Below are 19,984 nucleotides of genomic sequence, written 5' to 3'. Positions count from 1 at the left end.
TGAATACTACTTAAAAAGGATGACTGGTTGCTGCAATCTATAATTTACAAGTCAATATAATAGTCGCTGAGTATAACCGCTTTCTGAATGGAAGGTAACCTGATTTCTGTGTCAGTTTGTAGTGTTGCTTATGTAGAGTGTTGTATCTGTCATGGAAATTCTTTGACTATGTATACATATTTCAGGTAAGTAAACTTTTGAATGATGTTGTTTGAACTGTGCTTGTAGATTTAAATAACTACTGGAATGATTGTTATATAATGTACTATAAATGACTTGATCCATAGTGAGGGAACATAGGGTTGAATGTAAAAGATGAGGGGTAGCCCTGCAGCTATGGAAGCAGCCTGGCCAAGTGGAAAAGGTGGGGTTAGTGTGCAAGTGGCAACTCATCTTTTGTGACAGGTAAGGAGTCTGGGCTAAGCAATGCTGTGGTTAACATCTTGCTAGCAGTAGTAGATCATTGTGCTCATAATCTTGGAGTTTTGAGGTCAGAAGAGCTTGAGAGCAGTATTTATGGGCCTTGGATGTTGCATTTGGTGATACTATTATCATGGCATGGTTTTTGGTCCTATAAAAATATAATTCTGACATCAAGAAGATCTGTAACAAGGTGAGGCCAACAGTACTGTCATGACTGTGTCTTCACCATGTTAACAGCCACTGCAAATTACACCACCAGTACAACCAGCTTTCCACTAAATTGTTTATATTTGGCACTTTGTAAATTCAACAGGTATTTGTGAAATTTGGTTGATTTTAATAATAATTATGGTGTTACTAAAAACTCTATCTTTCACCCATGATTATCCCAAATCGAAAACCTGGACAGGAATCCTATCGAAGTGAATTTAATTCCAAGTGTCCTAATTTATAATGGAAAGACTTATTCAGCTGCTGTAAAAATAGTTGCGATAGTTTTCTAATATGTGGAGTTATAGTGCTTACAGTTCAGTTTTATAATTTGAGAAACACTCCACTTCCAGTGCATTTTAAATCAATCTGCAGCCATTTTCTTAAATAATTTGCCTTACTTGAAAAGCTGCCTGAAAACAGTAAAGTTGATCTGAAGTGAAAAAGTTATTAATTGTTGCATTTATGTACTTTGATCAGAATTACAAAGGTTTATTAGTGTTTATTTCATGAGAAAGTTTTGAACTTGAGTTTAATGTTGTGTCGGAATTTGCACAGCCAACTACATTTTGAGAAGGTTAAAAGACTGCTTATCAAAGCACAATTGTTATTTAAAGAGTTATAGTTTGTTGTGCTTTACTTAATTAATAATTATTGATGAAAATACTTACATTTTTTTGTTATGGTTTTACGGCACAAAACTGCTACGGTCATTAGCGCCCAGTCTGTGACTTAGGAAAAGGTAAACAAACGAAACTGGAAACCAGCAGCAATGGGAACGAAACTCAAAAAATTGGAGAAATTAAAAACAGAAGGAAAGCTTAAAAAACCACTATACAAGGGGGTTGGTTGTCCCCAAAAAGAGCTTCAAATGACTGACGTCATCTCACTGGCACTAATAAAATCGAGAACGTGATCGGCTGAGCGCGTGTCATCTGCTAAAATGGAAGATATATCAGGCGAAAGTTGTAGACAGGCGTGTAATGGAGTAAAATAGGGGCACTCAAGTAAAAGGTGTCTCACCGTCCACAGCTGAGAGCAGTGGGGACAGAGTGGGGGAGGATCGCCACTTAAAAGATGTCGATGGATAAAAAGACAGTGCCCTATCCGGAGTCTAGTTAAAATTACCTACTCCCGACGACGAGTTCGGGAGGAAGAGGTCCAAGCACAGGGAAGAGCTTTCACATCCCGCAATTTATTATTGGGAAGTGTCGACCAATGTGTGTGACATAAAAGAGCAACACGACAACATAAAACACTCAGCAGATCGATGAAGGGAATCATGCGAATAGCTGGCTGAAGAAGAGAGATTGCAGCCTTGGCCACTATATTGGCCGCCTCATTTCCACAGATAGCCAACGTGTCCCGGGATCCAGAGGAACGCCACAGAGACACCCCCCCAAGTGGAGCAAGTGGAGACAGTCCTGAATCCAGTGGACCAGAGGGTGGACAGGGTAGAGGGCTTGGAGACTGAGGAGAGAGCTGAGAGAATCTGAACAGATAACATACTGTATCTGCTGATGGCAACGGATGTATTGGACAGCCTGGAGAACAGCGTAAAGCTCTGCAGTATAAACCGAACACTGGTCGGGAAGCTGAAATCGATTTGGGGTGTCGCCAACAATATAGGCACTCCCTACACCACATGATGTTTTTGAGCCATCAGTGTAAATAAATGTGTCATCCTTCATTTGTGCCCATAGAGCAGCAAATGCCCGATGATAAACAAGTGAAGGGGTACCATCCTTGGGAAACTGACAAAGGTCACAGAGCAGGCAGGTCCGGAGCCGGAGCCAAGGAGGTGCTGTACCCCAAGTTGTCAAGAAAGTTTTAGGAAAGCGGAAGGAAAGAGAATGGAGCAGTTGACGGAAGCGGACTCCCAGTGGTAGTAGGGAGGAAGAGCAGCCTGCATACCCCAAATCCAAGGAGGCGTCGAAAAAAATGTAATGGGTCGGATTAGCAGGTATGGAAGACAGATGGCTAGCATAACGACTCAGAAAGACAGCTCGCCGATTGAACAGCGGAGGTTCAGAAGTCTCAGCATAAAGGCCTTCCACAGGGCTGGTGTAAACAGCTCCAGACACTAAATGTAATCCACAGTGGTGGATAGAGTCGAGGCGCCGAAGAATAGACGGCCGAGCAGAGGAGTAAACTATGCTTCCACAGTCCAATTTCGAGCGCACTAAGGTGCAATAGAGGTAGAGAAGGACCATTCGGTCCGCTCCCCAGGAGATACCATTCAGGACACAGAGGGTGTTGAGGGATCGCAGACAGCGAGCCGAAAGATAGGAAACGTGGGAGGACCAGCACAGTTTTCTGTCAAACACAAGACCCAAGAATTTAGCGACATCCGAAAACAGAAGGTTGACATGTCCTAGATGTAAGGAAGGTGGAAGAAACTTCGTACGATGTCAAAAATTAACACAAACTGTCTTACTGGGAGAAAAGCGGAAGCCTGTTTCGATGCTCCAAGAGTGGAGGCGATCGAGACATCCTTGAAGACATCGTTCAAGAAGGCTGGTCCGTTGAGAGCTGTAGTAGATCGCAAAATCGTCCATAAAGAGGGAGCCCGAGACATCAGGAAGGAGACACTCCATAATTGGATTTATGGAAATGGCAAACAGTAAAACACTTAACACAGAGCCCTGGGGTACCCCGTTTTCTTGGGAGGAAGTACAGGAGAGAGTAGTGTTCACCCACACTCTAAATGTGCGCTCTGCCATAAATTCGCGAAGAAAAAGGGGCAGCCAACCTCAAAAGTCCCAAGAGAACAGTGTGCGGAGGATGCCTGTCCTCCAACAGGTATCGTATGCCCTCTGCAGATCAAAAAATATCGCTACTGTTTGGCGTTTCCGGAGAAAATTGTTCATGATGTAAGTGGAGAGAGCAACAAGATGGGAAACTGCAGAACGATGCTTTCGTAAACCGCATTGGGCAGGTGTTAAAAGACTGTGGGACTTCCGCCACCAGTCTAAACGGCAATTCACCAAACGCTCCAAAACCTTACATACCCTACTCGTGAGAGAAATGGGGCGATAGCTAGAGGGGAGATGTTTGTCCTTTCCAGGTTTCGGAACAGGAACGACGATAACTTCCCGCCATCGTCTGGGAAAAGTACTGTTGGTCCAAATTCGAATATAAAGGCGAAGGAGGTAACGCAGACTATGGTATGATAAATGCAGCAACATTTGGATGTGGATACCATCCGGTCCTGGGGCGGAAGAGCGAGAAGAAGAGAGTGCAGGTTGGAGATGAGGAGGAGGAGATTAGTGTTTTAACGTCCCGTCGACAACGAGGTCATTAGAGACGGAGCGCAAGCTCGGGTGAGGGAAGGAAGGGGAAGGAAATCGGCCGTGCCCTTTTCAAAGGAACCATCCCGGCATTTGCCTGAAGCGATTTAGGAAAATCACGGAAAACCTAAATCAGGATGGCCGGAGACGGGATTGAACCGTCGTCCTCCCGAATGCGAGTACAGTGTGCTAACCACTGCGCCACCTCACTCGGTGCATGTTGGAGATCCCGCATGGAGAAAACACTATTATAGCTTTCGTGATTTTGAGAGGAGAAAGCAAGAGGTTGCACTTCTGCTGCACGTTTCTTCGGGAGAAACGCTGACGGGTAATTTGAAGAGCTCAAAATCTCAGCAAAGTGTTGACCCAATGAGTTAGAAATTGTGACGGGGTCCACTAATGTATCATGCGCGACAGTGAGCCCAGAGACCGGCGAGAAACTAGGCGCGCCAGATAACCGTCGAATCCGACTCCAAACTTCCAAGGAGGGAGTGAAGGTGTTAAACGAGCTAGTAAAGAAGTCCCAGCTTGCCTTCTTGCTATCGCGGATGACGCGACGGCATCGCGCACGGAACTGCTTATAGTGGATACAGTTGGCCAAAGTAGGATGGTGTCTGAAAACGTGAAGACCACGTCACCGCTCATGTATTGCGTCACGGCATGCCTCGTTCCACCAAGGAACTGGAGGGCACTGGGGCAATTCGGAGGTGCGAGATATTGAACGTTCCGCAGCTGTAAGAATAACATCTGTAATATGAGTGACCTCATCGTCGATGCTAGGAAAGTGACAGTCATCGAATGTCGCTAGAGACGAAAAAAGTGTCCAATTGGCTTGGGCAAACTTCCACTGTCTCGGGCGGATATATGGCAGTTGTGGCTGCAATCTAAGGACACATGGAAAGTGGTCAATCGAATGTGCATCAGCAAGAGCAAACCATTCAAAGCACTGACCTAGCGGAACAGTACCGACCTAAAGGTCCAAATGAGAGAAATTTATCATGGAGGCAGAAAAAAATGTAGGGTCCCCAGTGTTGAGGCAAACAAGATCCACTTGGTGGAAGACGTCTATCAATAGTGAGCCATGCGGACAAGGATGTCGAGATCCCCAAAGCGGGTGGTGGGCACTGAAGTCACCAACCAGCAAATAGGGGGGCAGAAGCTGACCAAGAAGATCAAGGAGATCAGCTCGTGCCATTGGTGTGGACGATGGAATGTATACAGTACAAAGAGAGGTGTATCCAGAAATGGAAAGACAGACAGCGACAGCTTGGAAGGAAGTGTTTAAAGGGATTGGGTGATAATGGAGAGTATCATGGAAAAGAATCATGAGTCCTCCATGTGCTGGAGTGCCTTCAACAGAGGGGAGATCAAATTGGACTGACTGAAAATGGGGGAAAACAAAGTGATTGTGGGGACGCAGCTTTGTTTCCTGAAGACAGAAGATGACTGGCAAGTAGGATCGTAAGAGGATCAACAATTCATCCCGATTGCCTCGAATGCCGCCGATATTCCAATGGATAATGGACATAGGGTGAACAGAAAATGGAAGAATGTGACCAAGGTTGTCCTCAACTCAACGACTGCTCAGAGCTTGCGACCGACAGCGTGGAACGGCATTCAGCTGAAGGCGGTTACCACCAGGTGGTGCTGTAGATGAAACACGCCGTGGCGGAGAAGGTGAGGAACTGGGTTTCTTATTAGCCTTCTTGGAAACAGGATGTTTAGATGAAGGAGGAACCGATGGTTGTGAAGTTGGGGCACGTAAAAAATCTTCACGAGTAGGCTCTTTTTTGGAAGTCTGGGTGTCTGACTTTGGGGCTCGAGATTTAGCAGAACCCGATGAAGGGTGAGCCATAGAGTGAGCAGGCGAGAGTGGGGAGGTTGAACAAGCGATCTTTGTGCTGGCCAATCTGATGACCATGGCACTAAAGGTGAGATCACAAGTCTGTGTGGCTGCCTCCTTTGTTGGCCGAGGAGAGGCAAGGACAGTGCTGTATTTACCTGTCTGAGGCACAGTGAGCTTTCGACTGGCGAATAATTTTCAAGCAGCAAAGGTTGACACCTTTTCCTTCACTCTGATTTCCTGAATGAGCTTTTTAACTTTAAAATTGGTGCAATCTCTAGAGGAAGCAGCTTGGTCACCCATACAGTTGATGCAACGAGGGGATGGAGGTGGACAAGCACCATCATGGGCATCCTTGCCACACGTTAACACATTTGGCCGCATTGGAACAGGACTGGCTGGTATGATTGAACCGCTGACACCAATAGCAAAGCATAGGGTTTGGGATGTAGGGGCAAACGGAAATTATCTCATAGCCCGCTTTTATGTTAGATGGGAGTTGAACTCTGTCAAATGTCAAGAAGACAGTACGGATTGGAACAATGTTCATGTCAACCCTTTTCATGACTCGATGAACAGCTGTTACACCCTGGTCAGACAGGTAGTGTTGAATTTCCTCGTCGGACAATACGTCGAGGGAGCGTGTATAAACAACCCCACATGAGGAATTTAAAGTGCGGTGCGCTTCCACCTGGACAGGGAAGGTGTGTAGCAGTGAAGTACGCAGCAATTTTTGTGCCTGGAGGGCAGTGACTGTTTCTAACAACAAGGTGCCATTTCGTAATCGGGAACAAGACTTTACAGGACCTGCAATTGCGTCGACACCCTTCTGAATAACGAAAGGGTCAGACCGAGAAACAACAAGGAACTGTGGCAACGATGGAAGAACTGTCCGTGGCTGAGACTCATTGAACTTACGCTTGTGAGCAGACATAGTACATGATGAGGAAACCATTGTGGAAGTATCCCCCATGATTACTGGCATCTCCGATGGCGTGCTCCTTCCTTGTGGGGGCCCTCTCTGAGGGCACTCCCACCTTAGGTGATTGTTCACACCTCAGGTCACACCTCCCGAGAAACAGACGGAGGGACAAATCGGCACTTTCGGAAGGTATCAGCTCAGGTAATCACCCCTCCCTGGGCCTGACCGTTATCAGGGGGTACGTACGTGTCGTACCTGTCTACCCGGGGCGGGGAATTACACGTTACCCCGTCACCGGCTACGCATGGGAATGCGTGGGTCAGCCTTCAGACACGCACAGGGAGGAAAAAAGAGAAAGGGAGGAACAAAGAAAGGGAAAGGAAAGAAGAGAGGTCTCAAATGCCGCAGTGGAGAAAAGGGTAAAGAGAAGAGGTAAGGAAAAGAGAAGGACAAAGGAAGGACAAAGACTTGCCAGCAGAGAAAGCGAAGAAGAGAGACTGTTGTACAGTTTCGAGCATCCGCCTCCGGACGTAGGCACTAAAATACTCCCAGAGGGGGAGAAAGGGAAGGAAAGAGGCGGAGGTGGGGGGGGGGGGGGGGCAAAGATGGGGGATGGGGAAGGATGCGGAATAGCTCGGGGTCCCGTGCTCGCTATGCACGTATCCACAAAAGAGTTGTGGACCCCCTGGGGGTAGAATACTTACCATTTCTCATGCATACTTGTGTAGTTTTGTTAATGAGCATTGTTCTTCAAACCATGAAAGTTTAAGGGCTATCATGTACTAGGTTAGTTAGTTAATTAATGAAGCAAAGCAAAGACTCTTTCAGAGCCAGTATAGTTAGAATTGCATTCTGTTCAATTGCTTCAAACTTGGCTTAAGAAAGAAGTATTTATTGTGTTAGTTATTCTAATGCAAGTTGGTCAATGCACAGGCATTGAGACCCTGTACTAATCAATGGTGTTATACAGTATGATAATTAAGAAACTTCCTAGCAGACTAGAACAGTGTGCTGGACCAAGACTCGAACTCGGGAGGTTCCCAAGAGAGCTTCTGCGAAGTTTGAAAATTAGGAGATGAGGTACTGGTGGAAGTATAGTTGTGAGGAGGGGACGTGAGTCGTGCTTGGGTAGCTCATATGGTAGAGCACTTGCCCGTGACAGGCAGAGGTCCCGAGTTTGAGTCTCGGTCCGGCACACAGTTCTAATCTCCCAGGAAATTTCATATCAGTGCACACTCCGCTGCAGAGTGAAAATCTCATTCTGGAGTAATTAACAGACCCCCTAATTGAAACCAGTATCATTTTATGTTCTTCCCTGTTTACTATTGCTATTACTTTCATGTGTTTTGGTGACTGGTTCTATAAACTGCTGCACCTAATTCATTTAAGGTACGTGTTGTTGAGAGGCATATGTTACTGTTTGCTATTTCATTTGCTATTTGTTTGTCTAACTTCCAAGTTAGTAGTACATTTATCTGCAAGGTTGGGTTATTGTGTTGTAGTGTGAACACATATAAAGAAAGAATTTAGTGTGTGTGTGTGTCAAGGAAGTTTAGGTTACTCTTAGCACTGCCTTCCACTTTATTAAATTGCTTGTCACAAGAATGCCTAAGGAGAATGTCTGTTCCTGGGCCACCTGTTTACTGCTGGTTGTGCTCTGCTAGAGCATTTTGAAAATTAATCCTAGTTTGATTGTTCTGTTCTCATTAGGTTATCTCACAGTCAAAACTTTTGAGAAAGTCCTTGCAGAGGTTTAAAGTTAGCATCGATTGCCATTTAAGGTGGTTGGTGTTACCATAACAAGGCGACCTCCACCATTCAGACATCCTTCAAAATCACTTCTTTCACGCAGATGCTGGTGGACAGCCACAAACACGGAATGGCGTGGGTGACACCTATTTGGATTTATTTGCCCATAAACAAATAAATCTGCATACCCATTTCCTCCACCCCACCATAAACAAAATGCATATTGTGCTTTTCAGATCACATGAAGTTCTCCATGATGCGGAAAAACAGTGAGAGAGAAACTACGAACGAGCCCTATGTTTCTAGTGTGTATATTTGGCTTTCCCCTCTGCCACCACTCCTGTTAGCGGTCTCTACAGTGTTGTTGTGACAGGCATGGATGCATTCAGCACCACCTACTGTCCAGAAAGCTGTCAGATCAAATGCGAGATGTTTCATTTGTAGTCTGTTAGCATAGGTGGTTACATTTTCTGCCAAAGGGGTGGCCTCGTAGCAGATGCCTGCACCCATAACTTCAACACACTGTAGCATTGTTGGATGAAATTCCCAGATATGGCTTCCTATCCTCAATTTGTTCCTCAAGACACCCCAACAACCCCTCAAAGTTTGTCAGTATTGTTTTGTAACACCCAGTATATCACAACTCTATTGAATTTGCTTTCATTTTCAAGTAACAAACATGTAGTAAATATTAGATAAATCCACATCAATCAAACCAAATGGCTCCACACAATGCATCTCGCAATGAGGGACAACATGTTGAACATGATTAAATTCCTACTGTTAATCAGTTTAATTGCAGATTATGTGAAGAGTTACATTTATGGAGAAGGCATAAACTGATTAAAGCTGCTGCACCTTGGACTAGCTATCATTAAATATAGCATTGTCAGTGGGACAACAATGGCATTCTACCCAGAGAAGTCCCTGGGCTGAGAAGTCTAGGCCTGCTGTTCAGGAGATTGTGTTGACATACTGTTCTTGCTCTCACTAGCTGTGTGTCAGCAATGTTTGGTACGTAGGGTTTTATTTTTCTCTTGCAGTATGTATGATATGTGCATTTATTTTTGAATAACTGTGTGTTTCTTGTATATTGTAATTGGTGTTTAAATTTTTATGCATTTTTTGCTTCTATTGTCAATAAGTGTTGGGTATCTTGGAGTGAGTTATGTTTTTTTGGTACCATGGACAGGTCAACTGGTGGTGTCAATGTCTTTTATTAGTATTCGTTATGAAAATTGACCTTGTATTTGGTATTTTGTACTGTGATTCTTTTGGAATTTTTGTATTGGTACTGGTCTTACAACTTGAGCTATGGAGATCAACTCATGGTGTTGATACCGCATTTTGTTAGTTTTCATGAACTTTTGTTATACATGTAGTGCGATTTCTTTTAAAATTTCTCTGAGAATTTAGAATCTGTCCATTGACTGTATACATATCTTTTGCATTACTCTGGATACTGTTGTTCTTTATTCTGTGGACTGTGTAATATAGTGGTTCATGTAACTCGCAAAAGCTAATACAATGAGCTCTGTAAATACAAATTAACTGCATCTGATTGAGAAACTGATGGGAAGAGAATTGTGGGATTACATCACTGGCACAATAATGGATGTAAGAAAAGTTTGCACAGCAAGAGCCAAAATTATACTCTCTGTTCATCCTTAGCTATATGTTCATTTGCAAGCTATGTCTACTGCTATGGAAGTGAGGGACAAGCTATAGCAAGTCTACGGAGAGTCTGGCTTCTTCCGACGAATAGGTTTACTAAAGAAACTGCTGACATCAGACTAGAAAATTGTTCATCAGTTGAAGATAACTTCCACATCACAAAAACTAGATGGCTTGAGTTGTGAAGTTAAAGAAGAATGGATCGGGTGTATTTTACTTGCAGGATTACCAGACGAATATAAAACTATGATTATGAGTTTTGAAAATGCAAAGTTGCCAATCACAGGAGACTACATAAAAAATAAATTACTGCAAGAAATAAATGAAGATGCCTGTAATAAACCATCCACAGTGGCGTTACTCTTTGAGTAATCAAGAAAAAGAGTTCCAAATAGTTCCAAGGTGCTACAACTGCAACAAGTACAGGCATCTGGCAAAAAATTGTTGCAACAAGAGCAAAAATGATGCAAAACTTTGGCCAAGACACTGAGCTACCATACATTCTTATCAACTGTGGGTTCATGTAAAGATGCAAGGACAGAGTGGTATGCAGACTCAGGCACACCTGAGCACATATCTAAACATACATGTGATGAAATAGTTGTTGAACAGTGATTGGCTCACAAGTTGTAATAGCAAGTAACGATAACTGATCTGTAAAACAAATAGGCTCTTCATCTGCAGATTTTCTCATGGACAACAAGAAATGCAAAATTAAAGTAGCTCAGCTAAGCACAAATCTACTAGCTATTAGTAAAATAGTAGAAAAAGTTCATTCAGTTTTTTTAACAAACATGGCTGTTGTACTTACAACACATCCAAAAATGTCATTCTTAGTGCACCATTAGCAAATGGTATGTACCAACTAGGCCAACCAAATGATCTTAATTTTTGAAGCACAATCAGTATTACAGTCAAATAGTGCAAACTGGGTCAATTGCATACTGAAGTTATGCATGCACTTCCCAAAGGTCTGGCAAGTGGAATTTCGTATGAGGAAGCAGTTAATACACCTTGTGCTATTTGCTTAGAGGGCAAACAAACAACTTTTCCTTTTTTGTGGTTTGGCTCAAGAGTCATGCAATTATCAAGCTAGTTCGCTCATATTTGTGTGGGCCAATGCAAACTGTGTCAATTGGCAGAGCCAACTACTTCCTTACTTCAAATGATGACAATTACAGGAAAGTGTTTGTATATACTATCAGAAATAAAAGTCAAGCACCACAGCTCATTTGAGAGTTTAAAAATCTAGTTGAAAGGCAAATGGAAAAAGGCTCTGCACTCTACGCACAGATAATGGCATAGAATACATGAATGATAAGCCGGTAAACTTTTGCAGGCTAGTAGGACTGACAACAGACTACAATGCTATATACACCGGAAAAAAGTGGAGTATCTGAGCATTATAAACATACAATAGTAGAAAAAGCAAGATGCCTGCTCTTTGAAGCAAATTTGCCAAATAAATTCTGGGCAGAAGCAGTCTTCACTGCAGACTATTTAATCAACAGATCTCCAACTAAGGCACTAAAAAGCAAAAAGCAAAACTCTGGAAGAAACCTGGACAAACAAGAAGCAGGATCTTCGACATCTCAGAATGTTTGGAAGCAAGACCTATGTTCACATTCCAAAAGCATACCAAAGACAATGGGTAAAAAAAACCTATTGGATACATTTTGTTAGGATACTGTGAAGAATCAAAAGCATACAGGCTTTTTGACCCTAACTGCTAGAGAATCATAAAAACAAGTGATATTATTTATGACGGAGGTACTTCTAAACAGTATAAAGAAGAAACTGAGTCCAAGGAACCAAATTGATTGCTTCTTCTACTGACAGAAAAGAAGCAAAATGAAATAATGACTGAAGGCGAAGAATTTGAACCCGAACCTGAGACATAACATCAAGCAGTAATTCGAAGAACACCCGCTGCAATGAGGAACAAAGCCCAGATAACACAAATATCGATAATAAACAACTGCAGCAACTTGAGACAATACGAATGTCGTCCAGAATTCCGAAGCCAAAGAAGCTACATGACTTGGTAACTTATGAGTCTAAACAGTAATCCAATACCGTCCTTTGTCACTGGACGAAGCAATGATGTCAGACTACACTGAAAACTGGGTGAAAGCAATACATGAAGAGTTGCATTCACACAAAGAGAACCACACACAGAAGTCTGCTGTTTCACGTTCAGATAAGAAACCAATGAGTGGAAAATAGGTGTCTAAAACAAAGAAAGATTTGAAAGGCCACATTGTATGTTATAAGTGCGGCTAGTAATAAAAGATTAAGATATTTATTTCCTATGGCTACTAAACATGATCTTGATATTGATCATCTAACGTATTTACTCGAATCTAAGACGCACTTTTTTCCGGTTTTTGTAATCCAAAAAAACCGCCTGCGGCTTAGAATCAAGTGCAAAGTAAGCGGAAGTTCTGAAAAATGTTCGTAGGTGCCGCCACAACTAACTTCTGCCATCGAATATATGTAGCGCTACACAGGATTGCTTTGCAGGCACAAAGATAAATACTGGCGCCAAAACCTCTGCGTAGCAAATAAATAAAAAAAAAAATGGAAGACGAACTTTTTCCTCCGCCCCGAGTTTCGACCACTGCATTTTCGTACATTATCCAGCGAAGTAAATACAAATTCCGTATTGTTCATCTTCGAATATAGCAGCATTTCAATGTACTATGAAAATCCGACTGGCAAGACTGTTTGGGGTTTTTGTCAACATGGCCAACTCTACATTCTGAATTTTTTCCTACCTGTGAGAAGAGATGGTTGCTGACAGGAACTTTTATGAATTGTGATTCACATGCAGTATTCTCTTCACCACAAGAATAATACGAATATAAACATTTTGCCATGTATTCTTTCGTGGTTGCTGCTATCTCATTTAAATCTTGTCTGCCTAATAAACTACGAAACTAGACAGACAACAGCAAACGCGGAACAATATACGTATCATGTCATGTTTATATTCGTATTATTCTTATGCCTAATAGTGATACAGTCAGAAATGAAGCACGGCAATTGACTAGATTTTTAAATCTAAGATGACTAATTTCTGTGCAGAATGTAATGTACTAAAGAGGCGTCTGCAAAGATTTTCAAATGGAGAAAAATTTTCGCTACACTCTCGTTCAGAACATCTTCTATCATACGCAGTCTATTATTTGGTTCTTGTTGATCATAATCAAAGAAAGCAGCAGTGTAAGTAACAACAAATAGCAGACTCTTGTCATTGTTTTGCTACTGAGACAATTCCTCTCTCTCTTTTTTTTTTTTATTGTAAGCGGCGGTAGCGCGCACATAAGCGGGAGCGGCGACAGGCCGTAAACGCTCATTATCAGAATGCGACAAACAATGCATGACACAGTACAGTAATGCATTTTCATTAGAGTGACGTAAACACCTATAATAAAGAGAACGGCACTTATCAGATCAAAAAACAAATAAGCAATCGATTCAAACCAGACGAAGCACGTGAAAAAGGAAGGGTACCCGTATAAATACCGACGGAGTACCTGACGCATAGCAATGACTACGTGGTAAAGCTTAACTGCTAAGCTTACGACTCGAACCAAACTACTGTAGCTGTATCGTCATCCATTCGACCTAAATTGTGTCTCATATTAAAATGAACCAACTTTGTTTCGATTTGGAGGTGCGGCCTAAAACTTTTCTCTCCTCCTGAATTTCGAGTCTCAAATTTCAGGTGCGGCTTAGATTAGGGAAAATTTTTTCCCTTGGTTTCGAGTCTCATTTTTCAGGTGCTGCTTAGATTCGAGTAAATACGGTAGTTGTTGTCATGGCTTTCTTACAAGGTGACTTACATGAAGAGATTTATGTGAAAAATCCAGAAATAGGCCCTGTTACATAGACAGTGAAAGACAAAAGATTAAAAAGGCAGTATATGGATTATAGCAAGGTGGCCACTTCTGGAACTTTAAATTAGATGCTACACTGTTGAATCTAAACTTCAAGAGATCAACAGCTGATTCTTGAGTCTATTACAAAAATCAGGGTTCAGATATTTTAATAGCTGCTGTTTATGTTAAATTAGATTAGTACTTGTTCAATAGATCATGAATACAACAATTCGTAGTGATGTGGAAAGTGTCAGGTTAATAAATTATCCACTAACTATATCCAAAAATTCATCTAATGAGTAGAAAGAGTTGCCATTCAGAAATGTGGATGATATGCTAATTTTCTGTAACAATCCACAACAGAAAAAAGTATTCAATAACAGTTTAAGAGAAAACTTTAAGCAGAAAGCTCTTGGTGAAGCTACAAATTGCTTGGTATCCATATTACTAGCAACCACACGTTATCTATGGACAGACCAGACACATTATATGGAGCAACAGATTTAATATGAAAGAGTGTAGACCATTATCTATACCACTGGACAGTAACCTAATGCTCACTCGTGACATGAGTCCCAAAACAGAACAGGAACAAGACACTATACACATACCCTAGTGTGATGTAATAGTAAGTTTAAAACATATGCTCAGTTAGGAACAAGGCCACACTTAGTTTATTCGATAGGAATTGTCAGTCATTTTTGTAACAATCTGGGCATGCCACGCAGGCAAGCAGTGAAAAGAATCTTTAGATAGCTAAAAGGAACCAAGGATATGAAGCTATTGTTTTCTAAAGCAGAGGATAGGAGCATAATACGTTACTGTGATGCAGACTGGCCTGGAGATTCAGAAGACAACCACTGGATATCCGTTTAAATCTCAAGGTGCAGTAATATCCTCGCAGCGTAAGCAGCAACCAACTGTAGCCTATCCACAACTGATGCAGAATATATGGCCCTGACATCAACATGTCAGGGGAGTCTGTGGCTTCGAAGGTTTGACTTGTCATTATAGGCCTAATGAAATATCTTAAAATCCCTAGAAGGAGCCTATCAAACTATTATGTGACAACAAAGCAGCAATTGAATTATCCAAGACTGGTGTCTACAAGAGTTGAATCAAACAGACAGACACAAGACATAACTTTATGAGACAAAAAATTGACTCAGCCCAATTCACTGTAGAGCACCTATCTTCAGACCAAATGCTGACAGACACAATGACAAAACCGGTGAAAAAGCCCCATCATCATCTGCTGCTAGGTGTTAGGACAGGATAGTAGCAGGGTGTTAGAATTTGGAGTATATGCCTTCACTGTGTATATATTTTTCGCCATACTATGAACGCTGTTCTTATTTTATCTGTGGACCGTATAATACAAACCTGCTTGTGTAACTCCGCTTAATGTGTACAATAAATCTTACAGGTTCAGTAAGAAACTGCCAGCAAATTACTCTGCTAACAATTTCTTTATTGGTATCACTCAAGCTGAGCTATATAGCTCATTAATTTTTTCAACACCTGTGCAATTACACTCACGTATTTTGTGTTTCTTACTTGCCATCACTGAATATCATTATGAAAGAACCATTCCAGTTACATTTTATATAATTGTTATAATATCAGTTATGTTAAATACATTTATTTGATTTTTCATGTGTCTTTTTTTCTGTTAGAGATGTAGCACATATCCTTTCCTTTCACAACAAAATAAGCCAAGTATTGTTTATGTTTTTCTGTTGTTGTACAGGAATTTGATGACCAAATATGTGGCAAATTGGGGGACTAGTGTAGCAGGGGATACAACCTGTCGGCTTTGGACAATGACGTCACAAGTGGCCAATCGAGAAGCGATTCTTCTTAGTGTTGTAGCTCCCTTCAGTGGCTGATAAGTGTTTTTTGACTTTTAAAAAAAAAATCTCACGAGATAGAATAAACAGATCCACTTTATTAAGCAATCAGTAAAAAAACGAAACTGAAACATAACAGCAAAAGCGAAAATGATAAACTGCTCTCTGGCGACTTGTGACGTCATTGTCCAAAGCCGACGGGTTGTATCCCCTGCTACACTAGACCCCAAATTGGTAATCAAAATGTTATTTATTCAGGCCTATCCTGGTGATTGTGATGATCTTTATATTAATTTACTAGTGTAATAAGAAATTAAAAAGGTAGCTAAAAATTTACACAAAGGACCATCATGTAATGTGTCAGCATGCTGCCATATTTTTCACTTGACAAAGTGTATTATTTCTGTAAACTAACTTGTAATGTCACGTAATGGCAAGTCATCATACCATAATTGCAATACTTGTGACAAGCAAGAAATTAACTCACCAATTACTGCTGGTGATTTCTCCTGCATCACAAAGTTACCCTTTGGGTAAAGTATAATAAGTAAGACCATGTAATGAGCTACTTAAAACTGATATTATATCCACATCAACGAAATCCATTTATGGTGCAAACAATATATGGTTGGAAAAATAACAAATCTCCTTACAATAATTCCAAGCTATGTGAGTATACTACAACTTTCAGTATAGGATAAATGTCACCCTGCTTTACAACAGCCCTTTGCAACACTAAACCACACTCAAAATATCAACTAGGAATATAAAATTCATATAACATTCAGATACAGTAAACATACCCTACAACCATAATACAACTCAGTTACAAATAACGCTTCTAGTAATATTTACCCAACGATCGTCCAAATACAATGATCTCTTTGTGGTTAATGTCACAGCGTGATGACAGGAAGTTAAGGGCTGCTCTAGCATCTGTATATAAGCCTTCTTCACTAGGGGACCCATGGGAAAGCCCATACCCTCTGTATTCCAACATCAATATGTTGCACTGCAAGTTCTGATACAAACCTACAATGTTTTGCAACCTGAAAAACAGGACACGATCACTTTGAGAAAAAACTCTGACAAAAATAATAAAAAATATTACAGTTGTACATATGAGTCACATTACCTATGACCCATGTTTCCAGCGTTTCCGTGAAGAAAAAGTATAGTTGGAGCCTTTAATGCTACTTCACCTGGCTGGCGCACGAAATACATATGCAGAAGTGTACCGTCCCCACTCCGTATAAATAAATTTTCATACGGTAAACCAAACATAGAAGGAACTGGTACAAAAACACGAGAATGCGCTGGTAGTTCCGGATGAAATAATAAATTATCTTCCGTGTGATACAATATACCTGAAACAATATAACGTCTGCAAAGCTGCTGTAATAAATTCTCGATTCTGACTACAACGAGACTAACCTGTTGTCGCAAAACATAGCAGCATGAACGCAAGCAAACCTCCGTAGGCCCAATACAGCAACAGACATGCTAATATTGCTGCACCTGCCAATGCCCAACAGCGCATTGCCACTGACAGCAAAATTCGGAATATTCTTGCACCGTGGCTACTTATATTTACACCCATGTTTGAAGGTTCGGGAGGTTTTGTTATTTTTTCCCCAATTTCCTCCACATGGAGAGGTCCTGATTTGGACATTTTCTCCAATTCATCACCACAACACACATATCACCAACACAACATCCATCGATACACGCTCTCTGTGCAATATTCTTTTGTTCTGTAAATATCAGCTGACAGATACCGCTGCCCAATGTTTGTCAGTGCTAGCAACGTTGCATATTTTGTTTTGCTGCGTACTATATAGAGAGTTCCCTTGCATCTTGGACACTTTCATTTGTAAACTCTTTCATTTACTGACATGTTTACAAAACACTTCGAATCAGGAATTTAAAAGGGCGTTCTCAAGAAGGAAACGTACAATATATACATTGCTTTCGACACAAGTTTCACAAATGCAATTTTAATGGATTACTCTTCTATATCATATATTTATATGTCACTCCAGATATTTTCTTAGTAATTTTGGCTCGTGTTTACTTAGTGTATACCTCTCGACAGAGGCGTACAATTTTTAGTACAAAGTATATGTATACTCGACAGACATAGGCTAAACAGCTACACCTGCTGATCAGAGATGAGACGTATTGTATGTATGTGCTGAGGTAGTGATTGTGATGTTGGCAAAATTCAGCGTTTAATATTCGTAATGTCGTGTGTAGAAATATTAACAGGAAACAGACGCATACTTGTGGATTAGATGGTGCTGTTTAATTTTAGGAGACATTATGTTTCATATTTATAACCGGACCAAAATCAAATTAAACTTCGGATGATCAAGGCATATTATATGTCATGATCATACGAACAACATTAAAGTGAATAATACAACTCAGGTTCCCATTAACTATGGCATTTGTACAAATTTTCTTTTGTGCATCTTGACAGTGGATTACATTTAGCGAAAGTAAATTTATAAGCACATAGTGAGATGCTGAATGTATACTCACTGGAAGGGGCTCAGGAAACTACGATGTTTTTGTTAATATTTTGCCTTGGACTTTCATCAGTTTTTGCTCACACCGGTGATGCTTCGGAACACATGACAAACGAAGAAAAGCAAGAGCTTAAGTAAGTAACTCGTCTTTTTTTGGATTTAATACAATTAAACTGATTTGTTTAAGCGAATCAATTGTTTGCGGTTTTCAATTCTAACCCGTACCGACGCGGCCATCTAACATTAAGATGAAGTTTAATCCGTAGTCCATACCGACACCTACACCGCATTTTCGATTCTATCACAACGAAAAAGTCATACAAACAAGTCAAGTATCAGTCCTGAATAACTCAGTAGTGACAGAATTGTAGTAATATCAGTGACCTGAGATTTGAGAGGAGAGGGAAAAAAAAAAAAGAAAAAAATACGTTCTGGACTTTTATGTCTGTGATTGTCAACAGACCTACACATTTTGAATATAGCACCTGGATTATTGCTGAGCACATAAAAGAAACTGCACCGCATTGACAAACGCAATGAAACAGTCACAGCTATTGCTTTTGATCTTATCCTCATATTTCGAGATTGTAGTGTTCCATTTGTGCTTGGAAAATTTACATAACAGAATTTAAATCAAGAAAATAAAAAGCACTGTATTCTTGCCTGGCACTAAAAGCAGAAAAATCGAAAATTGCAATTTTAACTCACTGCAATAGATACATATTGTAGATACGTATTGTATTGGTACGCATTGCAGTGATGATTTCTCTTAACATCCCATGCATGCTGATGCCTGAATTATATGTTGTGTATTTTATATGAGCTGAGTGATGATCTGGTTTGCTAAGAACCCTTTAGTAGCCTAATTTTTTAAAAAAAATCGCATTATCCTGTCTACTGATATGTTGTCTTCTAAATCATAGTAATACCTGAAGTTACTTTTAATATATACAACAAACACTGGAGAGAAAACTGTCACATCTTTGGTGATTTATTATTACCAAGAAGTTATGACAGAAAGTGGAAAATGGCTAACCAGGAATGACTACAGGACAAAAGCAAGTTAATAGAAGTATGCCTAATTACGGGAAAGATAGATACTGCCTATAGGAAAATTAAAGAGGCCCTTGGAGAAAAGAGAAGCAGATATGTATATCAAGGGATCTAATGGAAAACCAGTACCAAGCAAAGGGAAAGCTTAAAGGCAGAAGGAATACGTAAGCTGATCAGCCAGAACATTTTGACTGCCGACCAATCATCAATATCATCCCATCCAGGTGATAGCAGTGTCACGTGGCGTGGAATGACTGCTAGCCAGACATATGCATGGTGCATTTGGTACCAGTGAGGGTGCTGTGTAGAACAGGGAAGGCGTGCAATCTATCTGAGTTTGACTGGGGGTGGATTCTTATGGCCCAGAGGTTTTGACATTGGCATTTTGGGAACTGCACAACTTGTCATGTGTTTGAGGAGTGCTGTGGTTAGTGTCTTCACTGCTTGGTGAAAACACATCCAGATGTCATGGGCTTGGTCGGCCACCCATCATTACAGATGTTGTCTGTCATAGGCTGGACAGACTGGTAAAACAGGACAGGCAGCAAAGTATGT

General features: G+C 41.0%; 2 protein-coding genes across 2 annotated transcripts in view; one reads left to right on the top strand and one right to left on the bottom strand.

Moving 5' to 3' along the window:
* LOC124796336 (protein ABHD13) overlaps positions 1-17,610 on the bottom strand; it is a 56,893-nt gene extending 39,283 nt beyond the window's left edge. The window contains exons 1-3 of the mRNA XM_047260472.1: positions 17,280-17,610; positions 16,981-17,212; positions 16,701-16,894 (exon numbers count right to left, since the gene is read on the bottom strand). Coding sequence (XP_047116428.1) covers positions 16,701-16,894; positions 16,981-17,212; positions 17,280-17,517 — 664 coding nt within the window. The 5' untranslated portion in view covers positions 17,518-17,610. The remainder of the gene's footprint in view (positions 1-16,700; positions 16,895-16,980; positions 17,213-17,279) is intronic.
* Positions 17,611-17,960: 350 nt separating this feature from the next.
* Positions 17,961-19,984, top strand: part of LOC124796335 (ER degradation-enhancing alpha-mannosidase-like protein 3) — a 228,558-nt gene continuing 226,534 nt past the window's right edge. Inside the window, exon 1 of the mRNA XM_047260471.1 lies at positions 17,961-18,510. Within this exon, the coding sequence (XP_047116427.1) occupies positions 18,371-18,510 (140 nt within the window). The 5' untranslated portion in view covers positions 17,961-18,370. The remainder of the gene's footprint in view (positions 18,511-19,984) is intronic.

This window comes from Schistocerca piceifrons, chromosome 4, assembly GCF_021461385.2.
Source record: "Schistocerca piceifrons isolate TAMUIC-IGC-003096 chromosome 4, iqSchPice1.1, whole genome shotgun sequence".
In the NCBI taxonomy this organism is placed as follows: domain Eukaryota; kingdom Metazoa; phylum Arthropoda; class Insecta; order Orthoptera; family Acrididae; genus Schistocerca; species Schistocerca piceifrons.
The sequence above is the reverse complement of the archived record's forward strand: the minus strand, read 5'-3'. Positions and strand labels throughout refer to the sequence as shown.